Here is a 20,573-nt window from a genome sequence, read left to right on the forward strand (position 1 = left end):
ATGAAAGCTTAAACTTTTTAAATAGACCTAAGTGTTCAGAGTTGAGACTATATGATGTAGTTATTTCAGTTGATTTATTGGGAACGCATATACGTGGCTTTGCCAAGCCCTGTGTACATTTTATTAAATATTTTCATTGGCATAGCAAAAACTGCAACCTTAAACTCTCCCTTTGGAAGTAATCATATGGCAAACTCTATAGTTGTAATTGGCCTTAATCTAACCTTCTCATTTCATAGGTGAGAAATGGTTCTTTTTCTGTGTCATGAGGTCAAAAACATCAGGATTCCATGGTGTTCTACATAGGGGACTGTAATAGTCAGTCCTCTGTTCCTGGAGCTGATTTGAAAGGCAGAGTTCCAAAAGTATTGACTTTGTCTTCATTTTTCTAATGAGAGAACTGACAGTGGTAAACTATAACTTGCCCAAGGTTACAGCCAGTTCATGGTGCTCCCAGGGACTCACAGGCAGTCTGATTCTTGGCTCAGTTATGATGTATCCCTTCCTAATTTGGACTTCTTGCCAAAAATGCCAGTTCCCTAAGAGGACGGAGTTTGCTTTGTATGGGGGTATCCCCAGAACCTCAAACAGGGGCTGGCAGGGCAGGAGCAGGTGGCCAGCCAGTGACCCTGTGGATTGTTTTGTCCCTCTCCTGATTCCAGTGGGTAGCCATTGTGCCTTCATGCACGATTTCTGAGGATATGCAGACTGTTGGGAATCGAGGCCCTAGAAGGAGAGAGTAAGAAGGAAGATGGGGGATTCCTTTCTGGCAGTCCTGACTTCTCAGTCCCAGGATGTTTACTGGATAACAATTTATTGGAAGGCAGAGCACTGAAGGAAATATCAACCACTTCATATGAATTAATGGTTCTGCTTCTAAGCTCTAAAAATGACAGATCTCTCAGTTCTCTACTCCCTTACTCTCCTGCCTAACTACATAAGTTTCTGTGATTTAATTGTCCAGGAAACTTACTATCCATCTACTCAATTACCTTTACGTCCCATCAGCAATTTGACTTCCCTTCTTTGCATTTGGGATCATGATTTCCCCAGTTGGAAAGAGTTTTGGAAAGGGCAGGAAGGTAAGCTTGGAGCTCAAGAAATAATAAAGAATAATACTGTAATCATAACAACTCATTATTTGTTTTTGAAGCTTGATCTTTCAGAAGGTTATTATCTGGAGTTGAATACTAATAGATTCAAGCTGTCTTTATGCAGAGGAAATCTTAAACAACAGTGTTCATGGGGAAGGACATTAATCAGGAGAGAGAAGTGAGCCTGGAGCCTAATAATGTTTGCATAATAGCTACCCTTGGGTGTATTGCTTGACTTAAGAATAAATATCCCGCTTTCCATCTCCAGTACAATTGGAAATTATTTGTGGTTATGATTCTGTTATATGATCTTCTACCTGTTCATGGGGACTTTAAATCGGGAGGCTGCTGGAAACCAACAAACGTAGCAGTACTTGTGAATGAGTCTGGGGTAGACATTTAAAGAGGCTATAATATTGGGCAATCTGGAGAAAATGAGCGGAGAGCAGGTCATAATTCTCTTTCCAGGAGGGGAAGGTGGGATCAAACTGGCATGGTTGACATTTATATGCTTCTCTGGTGTACTTTTACCTCTGCAATGGTTTCTCACCACCTGCAGGATAAACTCCAAGTGCCTTATCTTGACAGAAGAGGTGCTCACTGGGGGGGCGGGGGGGGTCCCTCCGACTCTGCAGCACCTTATCTGCAGCCACTCCCCACCCCAGGGAGGATGATATTCAGCTCTTCGAAGGTTCCCTTAGACATCACAACTTAACTTCCATGTCTTTGTTCGGATCCTACCTTTGTCTTGCAAAGATTTTCCAAATCCTCTTTGCTAATTAATTCCACTTACCATGGAAGAGTTGGCTTGAACTTCGCCTCCTCCAAGAAATCTTTGAACTCCACAGCTAACCAATAAGTTTTCCCCCAACTTCTGATATTTTTCTTTCTTTTCGTTCTTCCTCCCTTCTTTTCCTTTCCTTTCTTTTTCTTTTCTCTCTTCCCTTCCTGCTGCTCCTCGAATAGACTTTGTCCTGGGGAATTCCTTTATTGTCTTGATTTGCTGCTTATATATACCAAATTTTATGACAGAAGTGCTTTAAAGTAATGAACTCATTTTTCTTCTTTTCTCTATTTCTCTTTTCTTTTTCTTTTTCTTTTCATTTCTGGGAAATGTTTCAATATAATCTTGAAAAAGTAAGCACTCTACTGTTTTGAACTTATAAAGCTTTCATTTGTTGGTTTTGTTCTTATGATAGAGAGATGAGCAAGACAGCTATTTATTATACAAATAAGAAAACTAGTTCAGAAACATTGACTTGTTAAGCTTACATGTCTGCTAAGTTAGAGATTAGAATAGACTAGACTCTAGTCTGGTGCCTTTTTAAAAAAAAAAATTATTTATTTATTTTGAGAGAGAGAGTACACATGCGTGTGCAAGTGAGCAGCCCAATTGTCACCATAATGCAGGTCCCTGTGTCCAATCCAGGCCTCTGTCCAGTAGAGCTCCACCAGCTCTGTAAGGCCTGGAGAAAAGGGAAGGAAATAGTCTTTATAAGTTATCAAGTTTATAGTATTGTGAAAAGGCACTGCACTGGGGCGCCTGGGTTGCTCAGTTGGTTAAGCGTCCAACTCTTGATTTTGGCTCAGGTCATGATCTCAGGGTGGTGAGGATATGCAGACTGTTGGGAATCGAGGCCCTAGAGGGAGAGATTGAGCCCCAAGTCAGGCTCTGAGCTCAGCGGGGAGTCTGCTTGAGATTCTCTCTCCCCCTACCCCTCCCACTCACGCTCTCTCTTTCTCTAAAATAAACAAATAAATCATAAAAAAAGATAAAAATAAAATGACACCTTAAGAAATAAAATTTAAGTTACTTCTAAAATTTTGTGCTATTCAAGCCTTACAATAATCTATTTTTTCGGTAGTCCTGGAATCTAGGTATTTGTTTTTCTAAAGGACCATTTCCAACCTGATGCACATGTTCCCTTCAGGAACCAACACTGTCATTAGATGCTCACACATCCTGCCCTCTCTCACCAGTCCGCTCCTCTCCCTCCTCCTCCTCTACCTCCCAAGTGACTTGTATGTGCGCTTCGATTTTTGCCCCTGGAGTTACATATTTTTACAATTAGTTTAGGTTTCCTAAGTCTTTGAGTTCTTTCCATAAGAGTCGCCAGTGGATTAGATGCTGACCGTATGGTTATTTTCTTCAGAACATAAAAAAGCATGCATGTTCTTTCCTCACTACCTCTAGTCCTCTTCATTTCCATAAGGGTAGGTGTTTGTCTCTCACTACAGAGCAAAATTATTAGTGATTTTTGGAACCCCAAGAGGACCAAGTGGAAGGAACTGGAAAGAAGGGAGCAGAAGCAATCACAGTTAGGCACCCAGTCCACCTCATAGATGAGTTGAGAACAGCCGTATGATTTCATCGATCATTTTAGTCGTTCTGTAAGATTTAGACTTGCTGGTTGACAGATGTGGAAACCGGGCTCAGAGGGTTTCCGTGATTCACCCACAACTTGTGTCGGAGCTAAGATTTGAATCTAATCTCTGTGGCTCCAGGTTTCATGAGGGGGTGTCCTGGTAGGATAGAATGGGTGCCCGGGTAGCAAAGGGATGAAGAGAAGGCTTTTTAGCCTGTTGCAAGATTCAACCTTTGGCATGCTTCTCCTTCCCTGATTCCTGCCCCAAACGTAGACTATTTCTACAAAATATGGATCCAGCCCTTTGGGATTTTTTTAATGAGAGGGTCTTCTACTAATGGGACATCTCTCTTTTGTCTCCCACAGCAATTTTGCAGGCAGTAATAGCTGGTGATCTTATGAAGGTAAGATATGTTCCTACCCAAACTTCTGGTGATTCTTTAAGAACTTTAACATCATTTCTCACCAAATAGTCATGGTCTCTCGTATGTCATGTATCATCCCCCTGCCTGTGCTAAATGACTTGGAAGGGGAAGGATGCTCTTTTGAGGACCGGGCAGGGAGGGCCAGAGGAGTCTTCAGAGCATCTCCACATTTCCCAACAGTGGAGAATGTATGCAGGGGTACCATGCTGGTTGTCTTGACTAGTTAACATGGGCTGCATGTTCCCCGGATGCAGTGCTCACAGTGTCTGGAATTCCTGCTCTCTAGAAGCTGATATTTGCAGTTTAAAGGTTTCTTTATAGACAGGTCTTGAAATGAGTTCATCTGTAAGAATTATCTGGACAACACTCAGAAATACATTCTCCAGGCCAGAGCCTACAGCTTCCAACATGATTACAGTTTTGTACTCTGGGGATCACAGTCAAACCAAAAGAACATGCTCCGTCTCATCTCCCTCAAACACTTTAATTCATGCTTATGTTTTCTTAGTTCAGAGAGAAGGAAGTGGTCCCTGCTGCCTCTAGAGGGAATGTACATTCTGGAGTCAGACTGCCTGGGTTCAGATCTTGGCTCTGCCATTCACTGTATGTGTGACTTTGTATAATTATCTGATTCTCTCTGCGCCTCAGTTTCTTCATCTGTAAACTTGAATAATGTTGCCTCTCTCCTTTGTTGTGAGGATCAACTGTAACAATACATGTAAACCTCTTAAGACTGTTTTTATTCCATAGAAGGGACTCTAAAATGCTAGCTAGTAGTGTTAGTCTGTGTTTTTTTAATAAACATAGTGAAGATGCCAATATTTGTTATATAGTATAGTCCATGAGTATTCTAAAAGCTCTATTTGGCCTCATGTCATTTTCAGGCATTGGGACTCATGACTGCCTGTATATCCCTGTATAACCCACATTGGCATCGATCTGCTCTGTAAGATCAGCAGCTGTGTAGGGACAGAGGCTCTGCCTTACTCGCCAGCCTGTGGAGTATGGTGCCATTGCAGATCGAGAAACCAAAAGCCTTAAAAGGGAGCTGAGAAGCACTGACCTTGCATGCAACTTCTTTTAAAGCACATCTGTTGAATCAACTGAGAAACCTCTGTGCTACAGTGTTAACAGGTTACTAATAGGAAAGAAGTGGCGAGAAGGTTGCAAGCATCTTGATAAACTGCCATCTTTAGACACAGAATTCTGGAAATGGTGCCCATGGCACAGTCTACATCGAAGAATTGTCACCCACAAGGAAAAAGTACTTTCCAAGCAGTGTACCTGGGAGTTTGATGCTATTGCCAAGCAGTGGATTGAACCAATATTATCCCAGACTCCCTGCAAGGCCTTATATTAGATGCTTTGGGCAGTAAGGCGTGATTCCTGCCCTCGCAGAGCTTCTAAGCCAAAAAAATGTGCAAACTACTGTACATTTGAAATCTTTTTATCTCATTTTGCATATGCTTTTAGTCTAGGCAGCATATTTTTTGGGTCCCTTGTGTATACAACCCCACTTTTTTTGTACTTAATAGAGAACTATTTGAAATACAGGAAATTGCCATGTTCAGTAGGTTGTCTTACTACATTCTCTGTTACAATCATTTCCTAAGTGCCTAAGAAATTACTTAACCTTATTTATGGAAAGATGAAATACAGTGACTTAGTTTTTCTTTCTCATTCTTTTTCTCTCTTTCCTTCCCAAGTCTTTCTTCCCCTTTTCTTTCTTCTTTTCCACCTTCTTCTGTTTGTCTATTCCATGCCATGCAGAAAGCAGAAGAAATATTAGATATTAAACTGTGTGCGTGTCTGTAAGAGAGAGAGCACACAGCAGATAGCAGAGAACCGAAGACCCCAGGAGCCATCCAGTGTGAAGGCTGTTGGGAGCGTCTGCTGTGCACCTGAGCTGCATAAGATACCCACGGACTAACTTCATGTCCGCAGTGTCCAAAAACCCCACAGAAAGGCAGCATCCAGGCAGCTGATGGATTGGGTCTGTGCTGCTCCACTGAGCCCAAATCCCTTATGGATCTGCCAATGAAGAAAGGGAGTGTCATTGTAAGACTAATGTTGAACAGTACTGGATATGCTTAGATTCTTTCTGGAAAACTATTAGCTACCTCTTGCTGTCCTATAGCCTCGTAGTTTAGGGAAAAAGTCCCCATAACTTCTTTACTTCCATTCAACTATTCCTTTTTGGCCTATTTTCTAGGAAGCCTTCCCTGACTCTTTTTTCACCCCGTGATAACCTCCTTATGTTCTTCTCCATTCCTGTATGTGTCTTTGATATCTGTCTTCGCCGTGGATGGCAAGGTCTTGAGGCCAATGACCAAGTCCTATTCATCTTTGTTTCCCTGGCATCTGCCAATGGCAGTTCCATGGTTGGATATGAGTTTACTTTCTTTGACCTTATGAGATGCTTACCTTTTTTTTTTTTTTTTTTTTTTTTAGTGTGCCATCTAACTTCTTGGTGATAGATCCATTCCTTTTGCTTGGTACCTGCCGGGTTATTGTATTCTTCTTTGTCCTGAAACTACCTTTTAGAAGTTCCAGAAAGACTCTTTTTGTTCTCCTATACTGCTCTAGGTATATCTCCCATACCCTGGAGAACAGGGACCCATTTACACTTTCTGTAATGTTCAGTATTTCATGAAATCAGACCGCATCCTCATTTCACCACATGATTCTCAGGCTGCAAAATCTGTTGGTCCTTTTCCAGTCTGTTCTCACAATATAGGTATTTTAGGTTTCTCCTGCCACATTCTCTGAATCCTTTGGGTTCTCATCCTGTGGATCATCTCTAGCCTCACTGGGTATGGATTGGATGATTAACAGAAGGCGTGCTGGCTGGGTTGCAGATCTGGAAGAAGAAAGAGGCTGTACACACGTGTGCCACCATCTCCCACGGGAAAATGGGAAGGAGCTTCTGTATTTGGTAGCTAGGTTCATTAGAGGTTGGAGAGAAACCATAGGCTCGGAAAGGAGCTTAGCTACCAGACACCAAGCTCTTCCTGTCTCCGGCCTTAATTACTCTTTCACTCAAGAGAAACCCGAGCCAACATAGGAAAGCGTTTCTTCTCTTTGCTGCCCTTCACTCTCTTAGGACAGCGACCAGTGCCCAGAAAAGAAAAAGACATCAAACAGAAAAGAAATAACTCACTCAGCACGTTTCAGTTTCCACATTTTAGTGCCCACAGACCCTCTCCAGAGTGAGGGGAGACACTGGCCAGCTATCTGAGTGCTAACACGGTGCAGGAACGTTGCTTCATCCCTTTGACTTCTCGGCGTCCTCTGAGGCTAGAAACATTTGTGGTTTGCTACATCACTCTTATTTTATCACCGGTTAGCTGTACTTTCCCTTGTTCCGGACTCTGCCTGAGCTTCTTTTCCTGTGTCTCTTTGTCAGCTAATGGAAAGCTATAAAAATGGAGGCAGTCTGCTAATTCAGGGGCCGGACCACTGCTCCCTCCTCCACCATGCAGCCAAAACCGGCCACGGGGAGATCGTGAAGTACATCCTGGACCACGGTAAGTAGGCGCAACGAACCAAGGGGCACTTATCCACGAAGCAACTGAACCGTCTAAGTGGGCTCTCAAGCTGGCTGTCTTCAGAACAGTAGAAATGCTCCCCACCTTTTAGCTGACACCCCCTGCTGATGTGAGGCAAATGGAACCACAGACCGCTGACCCATGTGGGTCGCTGTGACCGAACGGCTCCTAGAAATAATTCTCATATCCAGGTCTTCGCAGGATACTGGTGAGCTGATTGATTGAAAAATAAAAGACAAAAACAAATGCATCCCGACATAATACGCTGGATTGTTTTGGGAAGCGTTTTAAGTTGCCTGGTTGGGACCCAGTACCAAATCCATGTTCATAGCTGATCATTCTGAGGATTACATGAGCACGGTTTTTTCCAGTTTTTTGGCTTGTCTCTCTCTCTCTCTCTCTCTTTTTTTTCTGCCTGGATCTCATTCATCTTTTCAACTTAAGCCACGCTTCATTCTCTTTGAAAACATCTGGGACTCCCCTGTCTTCCATGGTTAGATAGTTGCTGGAAGTAGCATGTACCTTAGCATATTTCTCTCATGGTCCTTTAGAGGCATAAACACATGGATAGATCCCATATCTTGACCAGTACTTTCAGCTTCCCATGTTCATAGTGTTTCTAGGAATTAAGAACAGGAGTAAAGGGAAAAACCTGCCTGGCTTGGCTGTCTTTGAGAGGGGAAGGATTCGAGCAGCCTCTAGGTCTGCTAGATGTAGGTACACAGAGATCCTGGAGGATTTTCTCTGCGCCCTAGCAGTGAAGCTCTGGCATCCAGATCCAGGCTGAAAATAGTAAGCGTATTCGTAGACATGCACAGTCCTTTTTGCTCCTCTTTTTTTTTTTTTCTTTTTTTTGAGGGAGAGAGAGAGAGAGCATGCGTGCATGAACAAAGGAGGAAGAGAGAGAGGGAGAGAGAGAGACTCTTAAGTAGGCTCTACGCTCAGCACACAGCCCAACATGGAGCTCACAACCCTGAGATCATGACCTGAGCCAAAATCAAGTCAGACGCTTAACCGACTGAGTCACCCAGGCACCCCACTCCTCTTTTTATTCACTTCAACATGTCTTTCAGTCAACACATATTTGTGGGGAGTGGTTAAGAGGAGCTACCTGTTATAGACCAGTGTGTACACACACGCACACGCGCACACACACACGCATGCACACGCACGCACGCATGCAAATGCACGCGCACGCGCGCACACACACACACGCATGCAAACGCATGCATGCACACGCACACACACACTTGCAAATGCACGCACACACGCACACGCACGCACACACACGCACACGCACACACACGCACGCATGCAAACGCACACACACACGCACACACACGCACAGTATAGTCACTATTTCCAGGCAATTGAGGCCAAAAAACATAATCATATGCAGAATTAAATTGAAAATAGTTCTATATGGATGTTTTAAGTCCTGTTGTAAGCCACAGGTAGATAACATAGCTACCATTTGTCACACGCTTACTAGATTTTCAGATGCTTATACTAAACATCCTATCATTTAATCTTTACAAGGACCTGCAAGGTAGGTATTAGACTATCAGGTACGTTTGACTCACCTTGTTTTGTCTTCAGTTCCTTCTCACCATGATGAGTTTGCTTGAACCCTTGGCCTGAGTTATGGTGGAGAGAACAGTTTAGGAAAAGGAAAGCATGTGAAAGCAGGATGGAGATCATTAGACCATCTCTTTTCCCCTTGGAGGCTGGGCTGGACAGTCCCAAGCCTGTCTATGCTGGAAAGCTCAGGTGGTAAGCTGTATTCCTTGGTGCTGTGTCTGGGATATGCATCCTCTCATCTGCTGTTCCCCTACCCATTAGACCCACTGCAACAAAAGCATTTGTGGGCAGGGGGGGAGCAAGACTTACAAAGCAGTGATGGCGTAAGTTCTGCTTGCCTCCTTTGTGGAAAAAAAAAAGAACAAAACAAAAAAACCATAGGTATTTTTTCTTTCCCATAGTGACTTCTCCAAAGGCTGGTGAGAGGCAAAATCAAATGTTAGAACCCGGCTCCCACAGACAACGCATAAAGTCACAGAGCTTCTATGATTATCTTTCTCGTAATCAAAAAGATCTCAGGATTTCTACCACACAGAATGCAGATGAGCTTTAGATATACATACTGTCAGTTTACTTGTCTTTCGCTGGGTTAAAGTACTCCTGGTTGCTGTCTTCTTGACCACTCTCAATCCTTTCTTCCTAGTTTGTCCTTCACCCCATGAGACTGAATGTTTGCTCGCATACCTTAACCTATTCAATACCCACAGACCCTCTCCCGAGTTAGGTCAGACACTGGCCATCTATTTGAGTGCTAACACAATTTAGGAACTCTCTCTCTCTCTACCTCTCCTGAAGAGCTAGTGTTCCCCGCCCCCCGCCCCCACCACGCACAGTTCTGGAAACCTCCCTGTATTAGTCACCTGTTGGTGTCTCCCTTGGTCTCACTCACAAGGCTGGGGGGAGCTGCAATTGTGATTGAGTCTGTCTTGAATATGGACTCCCCCACACATTTGGGGCTCTCAGCTGAGATGGCCGGAATGGCTGTGACACCTCCCGGGACAGCCTCCCTCTCTACCTGTTCTTTTATCCCAGGCTTCTTCACGGCATGATAGTCCTATGGTTCCAGGTGGGTGAGGATAGATGCTTCCAAATGTCCTGAGGCCAGGCTGGAAAGTTCTGCATTATCTCTGCAGCATTCTGTTAGCTAAAATAGGTCACAGAGTTGGCCCTGACTCAAAGGAGGGCAAAATGGCCCCCACCGCCCCATGAAAGGAGCTGCAAATAATCTGTGGCCAGATTTAACCTACCATCCTCCCTTACCCTCTGTCTTCTTCATTTGAAAATGATGAGCTTACCTTCTCAATATCCTGAACTACTGTCCCACCTGGAATCCCCAGGACCTCAGCTTTTATATTTTCCTTTGGTTCTGGGTCCTCAGGTTGATTAGCAACAATAATTCTTTAAATTTGCAAGTTCTTCAACAACAGCAATTTCCCCCCTTTTTAAGCCTAAGTATGACCCGTGCAATGTTTGGGACATACTTATACTAAAAACAAACCAAAATCTCTCTCCTCAGTTGCATGCCCCCAGGGGCATGAGTGATGAGGCATGAGATGATATTAGTCTAAAATCACAGATTTTCACTTCCCCCACTCCTTTTTCCACTACCTTAAATAATAGGGCCTCTAAAAGGTTGCAAGTTCTAACCCCACCTGTGGATTGATGCACACGTACTTTGCCTGGCATGAAATCAAGCTGGTATGTTAGTCTTAGTGCTGTAACCAAAGCCTGACATTCCAATACTACAGTCGTCTCTCTTCCATCCCCAGCATCTCTTGTAAAGGGTGAATCACACAATACAGCTCTCTCTCTATCAAAACTGAAGGACACGAAGCAATCTGTTAATTAGGGGGGAGAAGGTGTTTATTTTTCCAGTTTTTTGGGGGGGGTTAGATTTAATAAATTAGTTGGTTTAATGTTTATGATAATGAGAAAAACAACTGGAGATTCCTGCACTCATCTTTACTTCCCTCACAGGCAAGCAGTTCCCATGGTCACGCTCAAGGTTAAGGTCAAGGTCACGGGAGGCATCTGATTCCCTCCCTGCCTCACCAGGATCTCACTGGCCAGTACAAACGAGAGAGAGACTAGAGATATGAAGCACACTCCATCTTTCTGTATGAAAATAAAATCTTATTATGCTCTCCAGTCCAAGAATCACTGCAGTTTTGAGGGATGGCAGTTTTTAGCCCTTCAGTTCTCTAGTCAAATAGTTCTCTAGTCGAACTAACTCGCAGTTGATTTTTTACTGAAACTAGCATTTATCAACCTGATAGGCACTGTCGATTTCAGCCTTAACGTTGATCTCATTATTTCTACTTATTCAGGAATATGCATGCAAATCTTTTGACATAGCCCTCCTAAATCAGCAGGTTCCCCAAGAGCTAAGCGCTTCAGCTCCCCTGTTTTCATTGTTGCTGTTTGTTTTTACATCTTTAGTCGCTGATAACAATTTATATTAGCCTGTGCATGTTGCGATTGTAAACTATTTTTTTTTTGCAGAAAAATTTGTCTCTTTTAAATAATAGAAACCCCTGTAAATTACAGTTTTCTTGAAGGCAGGGACAAGCTCAAGGGAAACACAACCCTTTTTCTGCTCTGTAACAATCCTCTTAATGTGACCCCTGGTCAGTGAAATAATCTCTCCAATTTTATGTCGTGGCGGCTCTAGAATCCCCTTGGTCTGACAAGGAAAATAGCCTTTTCCAAGAGGCCTCCGTGAGGCTGGGATGCATCCTGAATTTATAAACCAGCAATGTATTTATAAACCAGCATCAGATTTGTGGTAGCCAAGTCTGATCAATTCGAACTCATGTAAATGGAAAAAGAGTACAATTTTACACGGTGCCAAAGATGGAGAGGGACATTCCTCCCAATCTCGAATGCTGCAAATCTTTTGAAGTTTTGTATTTATAAACCAGCATCAGATTTGTGGTAGACAAGTCTGATCAATTCGAACTCATGTAAATGGGAAAAGAGTACAATTTTACACGGTGCCAAAGATGGAGAGGGACATTCCTCCCAATCTCGAATGCTGCAAATCTTTTGAAGTTTTAGTTTTTTTGTTTTTAATTTGGTTTAAGTCTTTCCTGTGGCTTCATATGATATAAATCGTAAAATCTGTTCAAATACCCGACAACAGGCCTCCTGACAAGGGTTCTGAGAAATCCGTGGGCCCTTTTCAAGATGCCTGAGAGTGTAGGGGCTTGTTTGCGCCCTGCATTCTTGCTCAGGCGGGAGCCCCTCTCCCTCTGCTTTGCCCCCCTCTTCACTGGTTATTTATGGTGAGCAATGGGGTCCACAGTCAGGAGGGCGCCCCCTGAACAGGAGTCGTGAGAGATTCGTTGTCTTCCCAGACACCACACTAAGCAATGTATTTCTCATCTAAGTGCTCTTTATAACCAGGCTGTGGGGCGAGGGGCAGGAGTGTGTGGTAGACTCTGACAAGCCGCAGGCGGTTTGAATTTTTCTCTGTCCTGCATCTTCTTTGGGACTTTCTCTCAAATGCACAACCTGCTGTTTTCCTTTATGAAAAACTGGAATTTGGGCCTTGGGAGGGTTGCAGAGAGAATGGAGGAGGAAGAGAGCTAAAATTCCATGGGGACAGGGTGGAGAGGGAAAGATGCCGAGGGGTTCCAGCCTGGGTCCCCCAGTGGTTCCTGCTTTTCAGCTCCTTTCAACCATATTTTCTACCCACTCCCTCCTCCCGCCTTGTACCCCTCCAAGAGACTTTTGTGTTGTTTTAGGCTTTTACCACCCCACACATTTCGCTCCTTTGTTTTTATTCTCCCCACTCCCACCCCTTTGCCCCCCTACCGTGTGTCCTGATAGAAATCTCACTCATGCATTTCCTTTTTGATTTCAATGGCTTATTTTGTCTTCCCTCGTTTTCTGTCTCTAGTCTTTCTTTTCTTTCTTCTTTTTTACCCCCCTTTTTCAGCCTCTGGTCCCCCGAGAGAAACGACCACCACCCCGCTGGGACAGGATGACGGTGCTGTTAGAGTTCCCAGAGCCAGCTCTCCCCACATCTGTGCGGCTTTTGTCCTGGGGCAGAGGAGGATTTGGAATGGTCTGCTGGCAGCGTCTGGGAGACTAATGGGAAATGAGGTCCAGGGAGAGAGAGGCCATGGAGAGGTGGAAGGAATAGCAAAGGGGATTTGGATGCCTTGATGTGGGAAGCAAACTAAAGGGTGCACATGATAAAAGACACATCATATAGAATACGAGGACAGTATTGATGACAGGGTTGCGCCAGCAAAAGCTGGGGTGTCCAGTGGGAGAGCCAGTGGAATGAGCACCGGGCAGCAAACTTGCAGTTTGGAAGGCTTGACTGCCTAACCATGCTGTTCACTTTCTCGTGTTGGGAGCTTTGTGAAGTTTGGCTTCCTCTCGCATTCCCTGGCTTTCGCCCGAATACTGATGTGGGTATCCTCTTAGTACATTTTCCCCCTTATTTTTTGGACCATTTCCCTATGTAGCACAGTCTTTTGAATTCATGTTACCTTTATGGATCTTTCTCTGAGAAAAAATAGGATGCTGGCTGGGATCCACATTGATTTTTAAAGGTCTTCATTCATTTATTAGAAAAAAAATGAATTCTGCCCCCATGAACTTTTGAGAAAAAATATTATAGTGATAGTCACTGCTAACTTTTATGGTTCTAACTGCTTTGTATGTATTAACATATTTAATTCTTACAACAGTTCTACATAGTGAGCTCTCTTATCTCCATCTGACAGGTGGAGACAGCTGAAGCATAGTGATGTTAGGTTACTTGCCAAGACTTGTATGTAGTATATGGTCTCTGCCCTCCACAGTTCTAAAACCTGGTGAGGGCAATGAAACACGGATAAACAACCACAATGCAGGGTAGATCGATAGAGGTATTATATGCAGGGCTCCAGTGACAACTGGTGCAGAGCTGTGGAGGGGCAGTGATCGATCGTCAGCCTCTGAAAGTTTCATGGAGAAATTTGCACACGTGTCCCTTCAGTCAGGACTTAACAGTTGTTTTCTGGTGTAGGTCACCTGTGGGACTGAGTGTGGACATTGTAATAAACCCTAGAAGGGACAGAGAACCAAGACGTCCTTTTATATTCAGGGAATAAATGTGAGTTCACTGCTAACAAAGTCATGGTATTCCTTCCAGTTCCCTAAGGGAGATGGCATGATATCCACAATCAGACCATATGCATACCTAAAATATGCAATAAGCCTTAGATCCAAATAGTCACCATGGATATAAACTGGAAGAATTCCATCGTCTTTTCTTTCTCTTGGGCTCTCCCTTATGAGTGAGACTCAAATTAACTTTCCAAAAATCATAGATTCTATTTTTTTAAAATACTTTTTCCTTTAAAGAGAATTTGTGAGGTCTGGGTGGATTATTTTTTTGTCTCTCTGGCCATGCCCCCTTTCTCCAAATTGTAAGATTGGAGAATCAATGCTACTAACCCGCACGGAGCACTACTAAACAGCACAATATACTACTGAAGGAGCTCCCAGCAGATCATTGGAAGGGAGGGAACCTCCAGCCTGTTCCTGGGCTGCACCTGGCACTCAGGCCTCTTCTTATTTCCTCCTCTGCAACCCCCTCTCACCAGCATTATGCAAACACAGTTATTTTAAAGCAGGTTAAAACATTACTAGAAAATGTACCTGTACTATTAAAAATAGCTCCACACTCCCGCCTGTCATCAGTTCGCTGCCACCCTTGCCTCTTCATTGGTGATTTGCCTGACACTGTTCAAAACGTTCTGCTCTTTGGTGATTATATGTATTGATGGGCAGATGAGGAAAGTTTGGGTTAATTAAGTCCATCATTCCAGAGCCCATTCCATTCCTGAAACCTGTAATTGGAGTTTTGTTAGGTTTTAATTAAGAGCAAGAATGTCTCATTTTAGGAGCAGCACCTCTTCCTCTCACCTCTGTCAGCTGCCGAGGATTAAAAGGAGAGAAGGGGAGGGTGATAAGCAGCTACAGGCATGCCTGACTCAGAAACTGGATAATCAGCTCTGCCATTGTTCTGGGTTGGCTGCATTTATGGCGATTCTTGTAAGACCCTTGAGGAACAAGGTCCCTTCTCTGCCTTGTCCCCACGTTCAGAGTGTCAAACAACGGCGGTTTGGCACTGATGTAGCTGGTCCCACAGCCTCTCGTTACATGGTGGCATGGACCCTGGAGTTGGTGGACCCACCGTGGGTGCAGCTCTGAGTGCTGAATGAAGGGGGAAGGGGCTGAGGCCTCTGGTGCCCAGATAAGAATGCACTTAGCAGTGAATGGTGGGAACAGAGCTGCTGGAGTGGAGTGGGGCTGGGGTGCTCCTATTCATGGAATTTCTTTGCAAACGAACGGCTCCAAGGGTTGGCTGAAGGTGGCAGGCACTCTCTTTGGGGACCACTGGACATTGTAAGTGTCCTTGTTCTTGACCTTGTGGAGAATGCCCTGCCAACAGTTGAAGGGGTTTGGAGTATTGGTTCTCAGGACCTAGCATTTGAGTCAACAAGTGGCTTCAGAAGTGAATGGAGGTAAGTGCAGAGCCCAGTACATTTCCTCCCTCGGCTGATGCTCCACATCTCCACTTAGCGTAACCTGCTTAAGTCAGAGAATAGGACACTTCCGATCTGAATTTGCATGTAGCGTGCCAGCTCCCATTTTAAGCCTATAACTTATATTGACTTATGAAACCTCACAAGAATCCTGTGAGATACATATTATCAATCCTTCTCAAATGTACGTGGCAATCAAGAGACCTAGAGATTAAATGAACTGGCCCGAGATCCAGTAAGTGGCAAGTAGAGCCAGAATTTTGAAGCAAGGAGGTTCAGCTCTAGTACCCATCACTACATGGTACTGCCTTGCACTTCTTTGGGTGTTTGTTGTGGTCATTATCGTTCATGTTTCCTTAGAACCACAAGACTGAGGAACAAAAATAAATGCATTACGTCTTTTTGAATCCTTAATGTAGGATAGGTGCTAGAAAAATAATAAATGAAAAATAATAAATGTTCTTACACGGCAAGGATTTAGTATAATTCATTTAGGGAGACAAGGCGTATGAGTGAAAAGCAAATACATAATACAAGGGTGGAACCAAGTAAGTGTTACGAGAGAAGGAGTTCAGAGAAGGGATAGATTCTTTCTGTCAAAGCTGGTCGTTTCAGAAGACCTTGTCACAGACTGGGCTTTACAGGACAGGTCAGACTTAGGTATGTGGCTAGAAATTGGGAAGGCTGTTCTGGGTCGGGAGAGTGGAGGGAAGAAGCTCTCTGAGCTGGGAGAGCCCCAGAGAGAGGCGGGTGATGGCACAGTTACCAGTTGAGCTGATACGAAGAAATGGAACCTGGAACAAATTGAGGAAGGGTAGTTCCAGGTGAAAGACTGCAAACTTTCATGGTTGAATACTTGGCAGTAAGCAGTCAATATGCTGAATTAGAAATCTGAATGATGAGAGACCTTCTCATTTTTCTTAGTACCTGTTTCTGAATGCTAATTATGCTCTAGGCAGAGACCAATTAGGAAGCCTATTTGTCAAATAGGACAAAGAGGAGAGACAAATAGGGCAGAGGATGCAAGGGAAAATTCACCTGGCCTAGACGGCCAGTAGATGTGAAAGAGGAGCCAGCTCTTGGATGACCAAGAGGATTGTGAAGGTCCCATGGCATCTTAGTCATCTTCTTGGCCAGTGACTTTCATGGTTGGGAAGTCCTAATCTCTCCCCTTTCTTCTTTTTATGTAATAAGTAATCATAAAAGCAAATTTTCAATTATAATGATATCCAACAAGACAGAGAGCAAATCAATAGGATCATATTTTTAAAGACTAAAATGCTCAATACCTAGAACTGTGTTTGGCATGTCCAAGCACATTTATTCATTAATTCAACCAAACATGTAAGCATCTGCTTGGTACCAGGCTCTATGCCAGGCACCAAGGAAGGATGTAGTGGTGAACAAGGCATAAGCCACAGCTTCCAGGGGGTTTACCACAGTCTAGTTATGGAGAGAGACAAATCCGCAGGTGGTTTTATTCTGGTTTAAATGTCATGATCACTAAAGTAATTACATATCCCCACCTGTCTGGGACAGTCTCAATTTGGATGATAAATTATGTTACCCTCCCAAGTACAGGACATAGGGTTAGTGTACAAAATGAGGGGGCACATAGGCAGGACATTTAATGCAGTATTTGGAGTGAGGGTTGCAGAGGGCTTTATGGAAAATGTGTCTCAGCTGATACCCGTAGACTGATTAGAGTACAGGAGGGTTGGGGAAGGAATCACTGGTGCAGAAGGTGGAAAGGTGGTCATTCCAAGCATTGTTTGCAGATTGAATGATTTAATTGGTGAACAAATAGAACATCATCAGTGCACAAACTCATCAGACATCTCAGTTCCTAAGGAAGCATCTATAATCATTTGCTGTGCATAACATTTCTTCCAGGTCTTGGAAGGGAAATTTTATGAAAAATGTAATTTTACTGTTTCTAAAATATAGATATTGGACTGGATGATATCTCTGGTATCTTGTAGCTTTAAAATTATCCAGTATAAAACCCCGTCTTAAACAACCTGCCTCTGGGGAATGATAAACAATCCTTAAAGCCCACTGAAGTGTCCCCATTCCCCCAAGGTAACCACTTAGTTATTTCTCACTTATTCTATTCTGACTAATTTTATGTCTTCAACCTGATTGAAAGCTGCTTTAAAAGCATAGGCTGTATTATTCCACACATATGGGTTGGTGGCGGTTGGGAGGTTGGTGAGTGGGAATAGAGAAATCCATTCTTTTGGGGGGGGGTGGAGCAGGGGAGGTGGTCTTAATATCCCTTGCACCAAATGACTCTACTTTATTCAGCTTTCCAACGTGTTTTAATTCTGTGACTATAGATTTTTTTGTTAATGTTAGTTTCTGAACTTATTTTTGATGGCATCTTGTTTTCCTCTTATTTAGGACCTTCCGAGTTATTGGATATGGCAGACAGCGAAACGTGAGTGTTTCCTTTCATTACATAGTCTAGATTATTTTCTTTAGAACATATCTGGGAGAAGAATGTAGCCTATAGAGCATACAGCACATAATTTAAATGTCAGTGATAAGAAGTTCACTTTCAATTGTATTTATAACTGTGCAGGGCTAATCTTCTAAATCAAAAATTACACAATAAAAATTGATGACAAGAATCAATAATGGTTGCATGCACAGTCATTGCTAGTCATCATTTAGAGCTTCCTATAGGCAAGGTAGTTTTGCACTGATGCATCTTGGACTACTGAGAAGTCTAGATAAATACATTTACCTTTTTTATTTACTCTTTCTCAACTGGGGTTTGTGAGAAAATTAAGTCCTAATACCCTACGGAATCCTTTGTTTGTAATGAAACCTCTATACCGGGTCTGGAATGGAACTAGGTATATACAACCATTGGAGAATTAAGACTATAGTAAATCCAATCATTTTTATGTTCTGTGGTTCAGAAGAGAAACTCCGGTTGAGAAAGTCATCTTCTCTCGGGTGGTCCCCAAACTGATAATGTTTGTTTTCAACATTTTTATTCCTAGGGCAGCAAAATAGCTCCTACTCCCCAAGTAGGAACAAAGAAAGGCTCGCCATCTCACCCTGAAAGCCATATAAGAAGCACTATAAAACTTCAAAGACATTTGAAAAGAGATAAAGATGGATGGGGAGTAGTTAAGTAGGTCTGGAGGAGGAAAAGTAGAAATGAATAGAATGGAAGCTGAGTGGGAAGGGTAGAGTTCTATAGTTATGACTTACTAGACAGGGAAGACACTGTCGTGACAGAGTTTGTCCACATACCACATCCTACTGGCAAAGTTGTCATGAACCCGTTTGTTCTAAGGACTACATTTGATTTTCCACATGCTTGGCATTAAGCATCTTTTCAATTTTGGACTCAGAATGGAAACCTCCTCCTCCCTAGACTGCCCATTAGAGGGGGTAGAAATGGCTACTTTGCTTTGCCCTCTTCCTATACTGAGAGGCCTATGGCCAACAGGGTAGAGCTTGTGTTCCCAGCTCTCCCAGATGTCCTCTGCGGCTGCCCGCACCCTCCCACCTGCCATTCGCATGAAATCAGTAGGTAGGGTGGCTTGTGTTGACCTGGTCCTTCCACGCCGAGTCCCCCAGAGATACTCCACGGAGGGCCAGATGGTGGTCTGCCAAGACCTGTGTGAGGTGCCTGAGGGGCCTGTGGTTTTCCATGCCTGCCCCGTGTGTACTTGATCCGGTGCCCCTATGTTCTGCCCACATGTGTCCACAGAGAAAATCATTCCACCGTGCTCAGACCCATCTCTACACATCAGTTTGTTGAACAGTGCCATGGAGTGTTACCTAAATCAAACGTCGGTGGTTGAAAACAAAATCACTCAGCCTAGTTAACACTCTTGAGACAGCGATTGGAGTTCTGGTTCGTTGATGACTAACTGAAGGCATTTTTAGACACCCCCTCATCCGCCTCCCCAGAATGTGCCCGGATCTCAGCTGCAGATCGCGAAGGAGGCGGATGAGCCCAGAACCTCAGCAGCAGGGATAGGAAGCTACCCTCACCCCCTCCCTGCAGCCTCCAGCCCCACCCCCACTCCCGCCCCCGCCCCCAACCCCTTTATGGGTGGTTTCCCATTTCCTCTTTGCTTTAGGGGTGAGACCGCCCTGCACAAGGCTGCCTGCCAGCGGAACCGGGCCGTGTGCCAGCTTCTGGTGGATGCGGGAGCATCTCTGAGAAAGACGGACTCCAAGGTAACCTGATGAGTGAGTGCAAACATCCTCCTCCTGGGCAGGATCACCGGCACCATTGCCTTCACTTGTGCCCAGGGCAAAGGCATCCTTTCTGTGCTTATGGAAGTGCCTGGGGCTTTGGAAAAAAGGAGGAAAAAATAAAGTGCTTCATTTAGAGCAACTGTAGTTTAAATGTATAAGCACAAAGGGAAGGGTGTGTGCTTGCCTATGGGACTTTATAAACCTCTGAATGTGCTGGCCTTGGGACTTTGGGGTTGTCCTGCCGAATGCCAGCAGCCAAGTTGCGGGGAGGTGAGGTTCAAAGCCCTAGGAGAGGCGTAGAAGACATTGGCCTGCTTTGGAATTTCTCCTTCAGTGGCTTTATCTAGGGTAGCTTCCGATCTGTGGTTTACGGGTGCCTGGGTTATTAGCCGCCGCTGTCAGGATGGTCAGCCCGGACTTGGAGAGGTTACAGCCTTAAATCTGGTGCCTTTACGTTGGCTTTTTATTTTTAAAAGTTTCTTCCTACTTATTTTCTTATATTTTTCCCTGAAAGTTAACCCCTGAAGTTAGGGTGGGAATTTCTCTCATCGACGTGGAAACTGAAACCCAAAGAAAGCTCTGTACCCTTAGACCAGGAGCTGAGCCCAAATCCAAATTTAGCTCTTTTGACACCCAGCGCAGCAGATGAGTTGTTCTCCTGTGGTGACAGAACACCCCCCTGGATCCAATGGGATGAAGTGTGGCAACAAAGTCACAAAGTGGGTTTTTCTTGAATGGTTTGGATCATGTCTTTGCCTTATAGTGGTACTTACGGCATCGTGAC

At 44.0% G+C, this 20,573-nt stretch overlaps 1 protein-coding gene across 1 annotated transcript in view; it reads left to right on the top strand.

Moving 5' to 3' along the window:
* DGKI (diacylglycerol kinase iota) overlaps positions 1–20,573 on the top strand; it is a 356,177-nt gene that overhangs the window by 328,244 nt on the left and 7,360 nt on the right. Inside the window, exons 29-32 of the mRNA XM_064574919.1 lie at positions 3,827–3,864; positions 7,292–7,412; positions 17,966–18,002; positions 19,669–19,768. Of these exons, the coding sequence (XP_064430989.1) occupies positions 3,827–3,864; positions 7,292–7,412; positions 17,966–18,002; positions 19,669–19,768 (296 nt within the window). The remainder of the gene's footprint in view (positions 1–3,826; positions 3,865–7,291; positions 7,413–17,965; positions 18,003–19,668; positions 19,769–20,573) is intronic.

Source organism: Mirounga angustirostris, unplaced genomic scaffold (assembly GCF_029215605.1).
Source record: "Mirounga angustirostris isolate CCGP_5_RB_7025 unplaced genomic scaffold, mMirAng1.0.hap1 SCAF_12, whole genome shotgun sequence".
NCBI classification, from domain to species: Eukaryota; Metazoa; Chordata; class Mammalia; order Carnivora; family Phocidae; genus Mirounga; species Mirounga angustirostris.